The 12,904-nt window shown below is 42.8% G+C and overlaps 1 protein-coding gene across 1 annotated transcript in view; it reads right to left on the bottom strand.

Annotated features, from left to right (window-relative positions):
• Positions 1–12,904, bottom strand: part of LOC311021239 (protocadherin-15-like) — a 180,109-nt gene that overhangs the window by 59,964 nt on the left and 107,241 nt on the right. Inside the window, exons 16-20 of the mRNA XM_084021693.1 lie at positions 11,765–11,958; positions 10,985–11,117; positions 10,612–10,691; positions 5,156–5,249; positions 1,623–1,751 (exon numbers count right to left, since the gene is read on the bottom strand). Of these exons, the coding sequence (XP_083877819.1) occupies positions 1,623–1,751; positions 5,156–5,249; positions 10,612–10,691; positions 10,985–11,117; positions 11,765–11,958 (630 nt within the window). The remainder of the gene's footprint in view (positions 1–1,622; positions 1,752–5,155; positions 5,250–10,611; positions 10,692–10,984; positions 11,118–11,764; positions 11,959–12,904) is intronic.

The following is a 12,904-nucleotide window of genomic DNA, read 5'->3' as shown; positions in this document are numbered from 1 at the left end:
TGCTTTTGGGTCATTGCCTTGATAAGACGCTAAAAGATTTCTAACTTGGTGTTTGGTCTTTATTTGCCAAACGAGTTCAGGTGAGTTCAGGTGAGTAATAACGTTCCTCCTTGTTGAACTATATATATATATTTTTTTCGTTTTCTGTAACTGAAATCCCTTCTAAGTACCGACTCAATAAGTCTAGATAAGCACACTCTTTTCGTTTAAGAGCAAAGTAAATCTGGGTGTCGTCTGCGTAGCTATGGTCTTGCAGCATTTTGCCCAAACATAAGAATTCAGAAAAAAGAAGGGTGCCTCCAGTTAACCATCTGCAACATTTGCAGTGAAAATGAGATGCCCAACTCAATATCATCATATTATCTAATCTCTATTTTTCCATCCCTTCATGATCAGCTACAACAGCCTCCCTATGGGCATGTGCATGGACAGTAGGATTGTGTTGAGCTAAGTACTTTTCTTTCATTCAGAAAGGCACAGCTTCCACTCAAGTTGGCTGAGAAAACCTTCCAAGGCAGAGTGTGAGAGAGAGAGAGAGAGAGAGAGAGAGAGAGAGAGAGAGAGAGAGAGAGAGAGAGAGAGAGAGATGATGGAGGGAAAGGGTGGGGTGGGCTAAGCTATAATCTAGCTGCTGGCTGCATTTGTGAGGAAAGACTTGGGAGTTAGCTTTACCTCTTTCAAACACCGAGCTTCCCCACATGTCCTTTTGTCTTATTTCACAGTTCATAAACTCCCAACATTTTCCGGTGGTTCATTCTATTACCTCCTGAAAAATGTAATGGGATGGCTAATGTTAAAAGTATATATTCTGAAAGGCGACCAAATGTGACTCATGTAAGAGTGCCTGTTTACCCTTGGTAAATGTATTGTTTGCATAAGCAATTACAACATTTAAATAGCACGGAAACAAATACTCCAATAACAATGTAACTTTCTGGATTTTTTGTAATGTTTCGAATGCTTAAAAAGGTACAAGACTTCAAAACTATTTTTATAATATAAAACGTAGAGACTGGTTTTGTAATATCACCTTAACTCCACTGTAAATCCCCCCAAATATCTCTTAGTCCAATGTTTGTAAACTTTAATCTGAACTGAGTTTTAAAATGATGTTTCAGAACAGTGATTTGGGAGAAAATATGGGGATTTGCGGATGCTATTTGATTCGAAAGAGAAGAGAAACAGATCCAGCTCCTGGATCATATTGCCTCATCGGCCACTTTGTAAGCATGTACTGTAGGTGCAGAGGATGTCTGCTGTCATTATTCCACAAGTAATCCACTGACAAACATCAGGCCAATTCATCTACAACAGCAATTACAAAAGTCTGGCTGCTCGGTGGAGCTGAACAGAGCCAGTTAACAGGGATGCAGCTCCGGGTGACAAATCTGCCCAAAAACATTGGCCTTGTTGGGGAACATGGCAGGTCATTTTTTAATGGACAACAACAATGAGAACTGAGACACAGTTGCGATTCAGCGGTTTGTACAACTAAGGACACATGGATATACATCAGTGGGAAGAACAGCTGATCTACTGTGGATTGTTAAAAAAAGAAGGATATGTGGATGTTGGTGAAACATCAGCTTAGTCATTTCAAAAGAACACAACAACATACTCACCACGACTTGTCCGACAAATAAATTGGCCTCTTCTTCTCGAACGGTAAAATTAGTGGGTATGGTGAGGTCAAACTCGGGGTCGTTATCGTTGACATCAGTGACTACCATGTTCACAGTGGCAGTGGATGTCTAAAGAAAAAAAGACAATAGAGACCAATATTATTCAATGTTCATTTTATAAAGTAGACCATAAACACAGATAATATTATTTGGCCAAAATCTGGAGTCAACTTTTAAAATAAAAACACGTGTTGACTTAAATTATCTCACGCCTAATTAGCAGAAGCATTAGAATGAATTAAAGTTGACTGCTGAAAACCATAACGAATGAGTATCAAGTAGCATCTTCTCAATATTTTGTACTTATCGCATCCAGTACAACCTCGCGGAGTTGCTAAGAGGCTATTAGTGTTGTTGACACATGAAACACCAATTAATGTCAAATTACCGACAACAACATAGACAGTGTCACAACCCCTATGAAAGTGAATATTACAATAATTAAATACGCAGAGGAATACGCCTCCAAGCACTTACATACTATCGGGGACATCAGGTGGAATTTGAATGTCAACACAGATGCACAGATGTGTGCAAACAGTGTACTAATTCAGTTTGTATTGACCTTCTGCTTCTTGTCGAGGCAGATGCATTGGTGGTTATTAAGAGCAAACTGTAAAAGGTTGTAAGATTGGGGGGGCGTAAAAAAATAAATGAAATCAGATCTATCACATCTTTCGTCCTCTCATTAAACACCTTACTTTTAGAGCCATGGTTCCGCATGCCAACAATGCAGAATTGTGTTACTCAACCAATTTGTAACATCACTTTTTATGGTATTAGAGGATGTCATGGACTATATTTTTTTAATTTACTTGAGTAAATCAAATTATGTGTCTATTTTGTCTAATGTTCACCATTTGGTTTTGTCAGAATCATTTGAGGTGCTCATTCATTTGCAGCTCAATAGCGAGGCAATGCCGTTGACCTTCAAACAAAGACACAGAACACACAGTTATGGCATTTCTATAAATCAAACGTAGAACAAAAATGACTGAATAATATGCGTAATCTATAAACTCTCAGTGCAATGAGACAAAGCCACATGCAAATCATGTTGTAAACGTTCTCCCTTGTGGCTGAAAGGGTGGGCGGGTTGTGTTGGCCTGGGTGAGAGAGAAAATAGTTCCTGGAAGACAGCTGTTTGAAGTTGCCCTGGCAGTGGAGACACTCAGCAGCAATGTCGCCAAACGAAATGACCTAATTAATGTCACCTTCATCTCTCTGTCTATTGGGAACTCCTCCGCCATTGTTGCTCTCGTTGCTCCGGCTCCGAAGACGAACATAATCAGTCCTTTCATGAATGACTCGACATGGCAACCGATGCTGAACAGCATCACACTTCGTGCCTCTCACTACCAGGATATAAAAGAAGCTGCGGCTTCAACATCAGTGATGGGATCTACTTATTTTCAATTTCACAGAGGACCCGAAGCCAATAAGCGTCTCTGTCCTGGCGTGGGCGTTCTTATCAAAGCCAAAAGTCTACCTCGACGACCGGGAGTGTGATTAATGAGCCGCTATTATTTATTTAACATAAATTAGACGGGGCTCTGTGAAGTCTTCTGTCCTCGCTGTCTGAGAGATCCAGAGGTTGCTGAAGGTTCTGTTGCCTTTCAAGTGAACACTGGCCCAAAGCCATGTTGCAGGGATATGATCAGGCTGTTATGTAGTCCCTCCCCTGAGGGGAAGGAACACCTTCATCCACCATCTCTTTTAGGATCGGAGACTGCTTGGTGGTGATGATTACAGCTTGCCTGGTTGAGGAATCATGTTTTGAACCGGTCACGCACGTGAGCACAGTTACTTTCACGCACTAGTAGATGCAAGAGTTAAAATTCAACGGAGAGAAAAAAGTTGTGTGTGCAGATTTGACGATTCTTAAAGAGCACGGGGGGGTGGGGGTGAAGGCGGCTTCCCTCTCTCCTGGTGTCAGGTTCCCATGGTTACCGAAGGTCTGTTCTAATTACACATATGAATCCCCGGTGTCCCCCTCCTCTCCTCTGCCGCGTTGTCCTTTCTGTGCCCTCCTCCTGTGTTTATTTTGATCCCCCCCCCCCCCCACCCTTCCTCAGCACTTTGTCTTGCTGAATGAGTCCATCACCTGCACCTTCCCACAACCCTTTAACCCTCTCAGACCTTCCACTTCCTTCCTGTTGTGACAGCATTTCCTCCTGCCTGTGACATGAATCCGCCAGTAATTAACTCTGTGGTCGAGACAGCATGCACACACACACACACACACACACACACACACACACACACACACACACACACACACACACACACACACACACACACACACACTGTACAGGTAAAGTTCTGCAAGTGTTTTTGCATGTGTAGGTGAGTGGAGGGCCACTCGACATCACTCCTGGGACGGTTCATCGGCTAATGTTCATTACCTATCACACAAGGCATTTTACAAAGAGGAAACCGTGTTTCACCTCTGCCTGGAACAGAGAGACAGCTGTGAAAACTGAGCCAGCTGAGGTGAAGTCTAATTCAATTAAGATGGTTTATATGATTATCTGCTCACGATGGGAGACGGAGAAGCCAGCGTTGCGTTCACTTTCAGTTATAGCGTCTGCTGTATCTCCGGACTAAGTCACAGAGACAGCTCTGCGAATGTAAACACTTAAAAGTCGCAACGGCTCATCTTCTCTTCATATCGTACAGGCAGTAGTTTTAGAAAGGAGCGCTCTGCTGGTTTTACAATTAAAGATGAGATACTAGCTGTGAAACAGGTTATTCATGTCTGCAAACATAACTTAGATGATGTCACAGTGGAGTCGTTAAGGTTATCACATGGGAAATGTAGGATCCAGTCTTTTTGGAGCTTGACCATATTAGGATCTAAAAGTCTAACATTCTGGCGTTAGCTGCTTGGAGTTTGACCATTTTCATTAAAATTATGTTAGCTCATGTTGTCATTAAAAAATTCTCACAGGGTAGTTTTGCCCATTGCATTAGTTATTGCAAAGCGGAACAGTTGATGAGTCAGAATCACTGTTGAGGTTTGAAAAAAAATAAGTTAATTAATAAAAGACTGACGGACCTGAATGTCAGTTCTGATGAACACATCTGTGGGAAAACATAACTCGAACAACACAATTATATTCACAGCGGCCCTTTTTCGCAATTACTTTTATCATATCGAATCGCAAAATAATAATTTCTTCATGAACAGGGAGCCCTTCTTATTCTGGTGTCACATTGGTTTGGCGCAAAGAAGCGGTCCTCCTGACTCCCAGTGCCACCACATATTTTATGCATCTGTGACAAAAATCACACTGTATTTAAGTCTGCGAGTTCAAACGCACTATTAGATTTCCCAGGCTAATGAAGCACTTGGGTTCAAAGAGACACGTCTCTGAGCTAATAAGATTGCACGAGAAGATGTTAATGTGTTTGAGGATCATGGACTCCGGAGGAATCGGGCCAATAGTTTGATAAAGAGGGTCGAGCCTCACCCCTCCTGGGTTGCCGTCGGAGGCTGTGACGATGAGGCGATACTGATCGGTGGTCTCTCTGTCCAGAGGCTCTCCCAGAAGCAGAAGGCCGATCCTGTGGAGAGGGATCAGAGAAGACACTCGGATTACTATCCCACACTCCATAAGGACATAGCAAATTCACAAAACGTGGCACAAATCTCACATTGCTTTGTTTGTCATATGAAGAAAGGATATTAATTATACAAAAGTTTTGAATACTTTTCCCACAGAGAGGGCGGCACTTCAGAGTTTATTTACTTCCAGATTAACCAGATTTATGAAAACACGGTGGCTGATAGAGGAGGATGAGATCCGGGTTTAGAGTAGGTGGGCTTTTAAAAGCTCCCACTCTCTGGCTCTCTCTCTCTCTCTCTCTCTGTAGCCTGCCTCTTGCTCCCAAAGCCCGAGGACTACAGACGGAAAGATTCATGTTTCCCTTCCAAAGACTGCAGCAGACGCAGCGGACCTCCTGCTCATTCACAAGGTATAATTTGGCACTCCGACACGGGAAACACAAAGTGTGGATGCATTCCCGGAGCAGAACGCCCGAATTATCTTTGTTTGCACACACACGCGCGGGCGCAGGAGCACGCACGCCCACGCACGCGGCGTGCACAAAACAATTTCCCTGCAACACTCAGGCTCTGCCAGAGCCGCCGACGGGAGGGGAAGACGAATGCATCCAAACGCAATGCGAGATTAATGCCTGTTGCAAGTCTCTGCTGTCCCCCTTGCTCCCTCACATTTCTAATTTAAAGCTCCTTTGGCCAAACAGTCCATGCAGAACCTGACCGAAGCTTCCCTCCCTGCCTGGCCCATAACCTTCAAACTATAGAGCCTCATCTTAAAAGAAATCTGACAGGCACATTGCAGAAAACTTTTTCCATTTTCAAATCAGTTACCCCAAGTTTAGTGAACACATTTCTTTCAGTCTAATGCCTCCGATAGTTGATGGTTCAAGAGGGCAAACGCAGCTTTAAAAAAAAAAAAAAAACAGCATAAAAATGTGGCGCCGCATCCACACTGGCCGCTGTGCTCATGTTTATTTATAAGAGACGGAAGAAAATAGGCCACTTTGTGCTCAGTTGAGCTAAAGGTGCGATGATGCGAACGTGATAATGAAGATGCACGTGATAATTGTCATAATTACGGTGTTAATGATGATGATCTGGATGCTGATGATGACAAAGATTAGAATGATTAATGTCCTTTAGCCAGCCTGCGGAGTTTGTTCCTTTACCACAGCTGGAGTGCCGCACTACACTCGAGAGGCTGGGGCTGAGAGGTTCACTGATCATGTGCGATAGCGTCCTGCCTCTTCTTCCCAGCAGCCACAAATGAAAAGATGTTGTCAGGCTGACAGGGCGCCTCTGGCAGCGTTGTCTAGAGCGACCACGGCGCAGGTTAGAGGCTGTCCATCCAACTCACACTCTAGACGAGTCAGTTTCTCATTCTGTCTCTAAATGGTGAATTAGACTCGATGTACGGGACGATAGTGCCGGGTGGCAAGAATGATTTTACCTCTGATACAATAACAATTGTGTTAAGCTCTGTATCACCATGAGGGTAGTATATGATGATGTTGAACGTCCCTCGAGGTTCCCAAAGGCCCCCGCTAATTTACCAACACGTCATCCGCCGACATTTGCCTCTAAAATCAAAACAACAACTGGAAGACCAAAATGTTCCTGTCGATATGGAAGAAAGCGATTTTGATAGTGTAACGCTAGAATCGGACACTCAGGACTACGATATGAGCCAGGATACAGTGTGGAGGAATTACAGCGTATGGAGGAGGAAGAGGCCGCCACAGCCAAGAGTCACACACTGCCAGCCAGGGAGGATAACAGGGAGGGGGGGGGCAACTCATGCACAGATGGAAACTGAAGTTGCTGTGCTGCAGAAATGTTCACAGAGGCGAGTTTCTTTTGGATGAAGTTGCGGAATTCATGGTTATAGAATAAGGGGCAAACGTTGCATCCAAGCTGTGGGCCACATACGGATGGGGGGGGCTGCAGATATATTTCAGGATGTAGAAAAAAAAAACAACCGAAGCCAGCAGGGGAAAAACAGATGTCTATAGACTAAATGCAATAGGGACAATGCTTTTTTGTTTTTTTCTGAAATGTCACCATAAAACTGGTTTATCGTTGGAGATAGTATTGTCATTTGTCTACTCCGCGGCGACAACAAGCTCAGTGCATTCTGGAAGGAGATTGAAGTTTGTTTACCCTCTTGGGAGAAAGGGAATACCACAGCCCTTTTTCTCCGTTGTCTCTGATCATGTAGCACTGATCTAAAACAAATAATAGCCATTTTTCAAACCTAAATACACAACAAAAACCAATCTTGAAACAAATCCTTTAGAAATCATGTATTTAAAGAACTCCTATCCTATTTTCTCAGTGTAAAAATAAACTCAGTGGTCTTTGATGGACAAACTATGTAATAATGGCACCATCTGCAATAAGCTAATATCAATCTGGCTGATTTATCCATAGCTATATTTACTATTTGCACACTTTCCATTGAAATGCTAAACTTCATAAAGGATTAACTATAAATAAAGATCAAATTGTATTGAGGCTGATCCGATATAGATACCTGTGACTTTATATATCTGTATTTGAGGGTGACATATAGGCTGCTGTCCTTTTTTTTTTTACAAGGATCCCTTAAATTGGTGTTATTAACAGTATTTAACTGTAAATCGACTTGATATGAAAAGAGCTCTATAAATAAAATGTGTTATTATTATTAATAATTCTGACAGTATGTACTGAATTGGACATTTTACACTTAAAAATTAACTTTTCAATCCTCTCTAGTAGACAAACTATAAATTTGACACAGTGTTAAGTCTAAGTGACCTCAAAGAAATCTTTGACATTTATGTGGCGACATTTCGACTTTATTGCCTGAAATATACGCCGACGCCCATATATCTGTGAAAAGCTACAGTGGAGTGATATATTGGTCTGGCTGTCATGCATATTTCATCAGGAAGCATTTTTCCGGGTACTTGTATACAGCATAGATTGGATTTATTTTGCCCTAAACCGACACCGTCCACGATATTCAAAGTTCATGTCAGTCAGTGCTGCGTACGGGATGTGTGACAAAGTCGTAAGCGCTTATTAGTTCCACCAGACCTGGGACTGCATTAGATACACTTGAGACTTGTTTATGATGTGTGAACTGTGATCCCGCCTCTGCCGTCTTACGTGTCATTACCCGACGCTCTCCGTGTCGCGTCTGGAGGCTGACAGACTCCGAGCCGCCGATTCTAGGGTGCTTCTCTCCCGCTGGCGACCATAATGGTGAGCGAGTCTGAAGCGTTTCCCACCTCACACCCCTCAAAAGAACCTGCCCCATTTATCGGAAGTTATAGACTCGGGAGCTCATTATTCATAATAGCTGGATTGAGCCGGCCGTATGTAGCCTGGATCTGAACATGCAGCAATGCGGAAATCTCTGCCACTGAATCACACTGGAGTTCTGAAGGGTTGAGAAATGAGAGCGTGAAATAAGACTCTGTATACTGCGCACTCATCAAGCATACCAGCTAATCATTCTTTGATTCATCGTGTGCTAAATCAGCACCTGCTTGAAGATATTATATCGCTTGGTTGGTGAGAGCTCGTGATGGGGCTTATAATATTTTTGCTTTATGGAGGCTGCACTGAAGGAGGGGTATCTATTTCAACAAGATTTCCCTGATATCTGGTTTTAATAAGCCGGTAACGGCAGCAATCACAATCTCCCATTATTCGATCGTGTCAGCGTGTGTCCACTTACCATTAAGTGTACATGCCTCCGTAATACAAAACCATTTAAACACTGGAGCAGATTAAGAGTAAACAAAAGGCACTGCTGCGACACAGCTTGTCCTCGCATAGCTGGGAGACCGAGGATGCAGACAAAAGAGGCTTTAATCAATTAGTGGAAAACGTGTCTGGCAGGCTCTTGCATTCTCAGTCTCCCCACGTCTCCTCTCTCCATATTTGCTTGCTTATTTAATGCTAAAATGCACGGACCACTTCAATATTTTATGCCTTAATCTTGATTGACCGAGGTGGGTTTTGCAAATTATTCACGCTGATTGTGAAGGTTACGGTCAAATATTTTGGATATTTCCTGTCTATCCGACAGCAAAAGGCTGAGAGGGGAATCGAATCTGAAAAAGAACCAGCGATCAAATCAACGTGATATCCTGTGTGATTATTTCCACAGTTCTTCTATGTTGCAAGTGAGCTCTGCCTATAAGCTTTTGCTAGCTCTGATCTAATCACCCCAGCTTGGTAGAAATGAACGTCTCTCGTTGTTTTCTTTCGGCTTTAATGTATATGAATGGCAGATGGAATACGAAAAAGAAACTTTTCTTTTAACTTTTCAATAGACGTCTGATCTAAGACATCGGCCCTCGAAAGGTGTTTGGCATGTTACTTTCAAAATGCGATATATTTCATATTACTAGTTCCATTTGAAAGTTATAAGTTGTTACCTGTCCATATGTGTTAAGTAATGCTGATAACACTACTTTTGGGATGATTCATCCCGGCACTGCATGTTGGTTTAGTTTCTATGACAACTACATCTTTACATGTCACCCTTCTAAGCACCGTTGTATGACAGACTAAATCACCACTTTGCTTTTTATGATCTATTTCATGTACTGTCTATTTGTTTGACATCGTCTTTGTCCCGGAGGATGCTGACCCTCATGCTTCGAGTGGATAAGCATACAGAATGCATGGCGGAAATCCCTTTGAGGCAAATTTGTGTTTTGCTTTTCAACTTGGTTCATTTGGAATTCTTGATGGTGCCAGCATCCGGCACCAGTGATCATAAAACAAAGTCATATATTGGCTAATAAATCAGCCAAAACCAATAATAGGCACGTCAGCATCTACTCCCTATCATCGCAATCCCTTCTCCTCTCGTTCCTTCATCCTCGCCAACCATCACTCGCTCTGGCAGTCTGTATCATCAGAGGGGAGATAATGATTATAGTCAGCCCCTGCCGATGCTGTTGTTCCACGGGCTTCTTCCTTGGCCATTAGAGAGAAGGCAAGAATACTGTGCTTTTCAATATATTATTACTGTTTGACCGCGTTTGACCTTCAAACTGTATCTACCAAAACATTTAACAATCCATCTATTTTAGTGGGCCACATGATATATAGATAAACATATTCTCACAGTTCACAGACAACTGCCGACAAGCTGTTGGACTTTGAGAGGAAACCAGAGGACCTGGAGGGAACCCATGATGAACATGCCGACTCCTGTTTCCTATACCTATCATCATATTAACAAACGTTAAACTTATGAGAAATACTCTGAAATCAATCAATAATTTACTAGCCCATCCATCCATATAAATGCACAACCTTCCTTCCATCTCAAACAGAGGGGGGGATATCGGGACTTACGTTTCAGAGAGATTGAAGACCTTCTGGGAATCTCCGCTCACGATGCGATATGTGATCGGATCATTTTCTCTGTCTGTGGCCTGGGGGAAGGAAAAGGAAAAACAGGATCCTGAAGATCAAATAGTGCCATTAAAGTTGAAAGCTATGAGATATGACAGCTGAGCAACAACGATGCTGGTCTGGAGTGAAGGTGAGCATACTGTATGCTGGAGAGAAGGGGAAAAAAGGGAGGAAATGTGTTGTTGCCAAAAGGTACTATATACCTTAACAAGGCATTAAAAATGTCACCAAACTGCAGCATCATCCCCGAATGCCTCATTAAATTCCCCATTGCCTTGTCTGCGTGTGTGTCATTTGAGGGTTAGTGAGTCACCTGCAGATTGAGCAGAATAGCTCCTATCCTCATGGCCTCACTGACTTCCAGGTTGTAGGTGAGGAGAGGGAAGCGTGGCGGGCTCTGGTTGTTGGGAGGCAGAACCTCAATGTACACTGTGGTGATGGAGCTCCTGGCAGAAAGAGAAGCACACATCAGCCCACTGACAGCACCATGACAACCTATTGAACCATGCCAAGTGTCTCTCCCAGAGCATAGAAAAGATGTTCCTATAATGCAGAATAGAAGAAAAAAACTGCCATAAAGGTACAGATGTATCTGATGATGTTCAGTAATCATTTTGCATTGGATCATTATGTCAACTTGTAGCGTGCTGTAGCTTGTTTTAATCCTGGGCGGTTTAAATGTATCTTTGCCTAGTCTCTTCTCCCCCCCAGATACAAGGCATTCTACTTTGAGCTGATCTTGCATTGCACAAACTGGATCCTTGGCTTTTTAATCACAATTTGAGACAATGTATCAATGTACCCGTAACCGAATTCCACGGTTTTACATGAAGCAAGACCATCTGTTTTTTGATTCACAACCACTAAAATGTTATTTCTTCACAATTCAGCCAAGCGATAACTTCCAAAAACATGTGAATTATTCTGACAAAATATTGTATTAAACAAGACTGGTAGCTCCTGTACACATCTGAGGAAGCAGGCTTGTTTTTTTGTAATGGAAAAATAAACCTTTCATTTTATTGATGGAGACCTTCTTTTCTTTTAAACAAGCAAAGAAATCACACATAAAAACAGAGCCACTGTACAATACCTTCTCTGGGTCTCTGGTGCGTTGTCGGAAGCCTTGACAGTGAGTGCGTAAGATCGTCCCACTGTTAAAGTGACACCAGGCGCCACAGTGATGCGTCCAGTGCGATTACTGATGATGAAATGTCCCTGGGCACCCGCCAGTATCTCATAGGTCACCAGGCCATTGAGTCCCTCGTCAGCATCTGCTGCTGTTAACTGGAAGAGAGACATCTTCGCATTATAATATGTTGACGTTTTCTATCTTTCTCTTTTTGGCTTTACAGGTAGAGTTCTGCACAGCTGCCAACAACATGCTTACTGACCCAGTCAAGCAGTAAAATGTCTCCCAGTAGGGGGTTGTGACTGACTTCAGTCAAGTTGCCCACCCACAGCACAATCCATGTCGCTGCCCTATTATCAACTAATAGAGACGTGACCTTTGTTTCATGTGAAGATAGGAACAATTGGTTGGCATTTAGCCAAAGCTATATATGCTACTGACTAGCAATCTGAACAGCTGTTTCTGCTGCCTGCAATGTCCTCGCTCCCAGTGGTTACAGGTTAAAGTTTAGATTGGATGGAATTAATTCTTTACTACCTCTCATATGGATTACAAAGATGCGGAAAGACAGCTGGTGGAGATGGAGAAAAAATGATATAGATTTTTGCAGTCTCTTATCAAATGAATTAAGCGGCCACAATTTTCTTTGAGCCCATTATTTAGGGCATCCCGCTGCCTGTAATTATGAATCCTTGTGGTGTAGTTGGCTGCTTATCTTTAAGGCCTTTAATCCAAGCTGCCCGTACCTCCCGTTTCATGCTCCTGACGCCGGAGTAAAAAAAGCCGCAGCATCAAATAAGCAGCAGCATCCTCCGGTGGCCTGCGGCTCTCATAAACGGCTTATAAAAATCGGTTAGCGTTCATACCAGACACTCCATGACCCTTGGCCTCATTTTGGGGAGGGCGAAACGGCTGATTTTTAAGACAGATTAAACTTGACCTTTTCAGGGTCTGACATTTATTTTTGGAGAGGCTGCGCTGAGAGGACAGATGAACTAAAGGACAGAAAAGATCATGCTCCAACCACCAAATAAGGGACAGTGAAATGATGCAACTCCCCACATGAACAGAAATAGCAGAATGGGGTTATGAATTTACATG

The sequence above is a fragment of the Eutrigla gurnardus genome, assembly GCF_963514095.1.
Source record: "Eutrigla gurnardus genome assembly, chromosome: 11".
NCBI lineage: Eukaryota > Metazoa > Chordata > Actinopteri > Perciformes > Triglidae > Eutrigla > Eutrigla gurnardus.
Note: the sequence above shows the minus strand (reverse complement) of the source record. Positions and strands in the feature narration are given on the sequence as shown.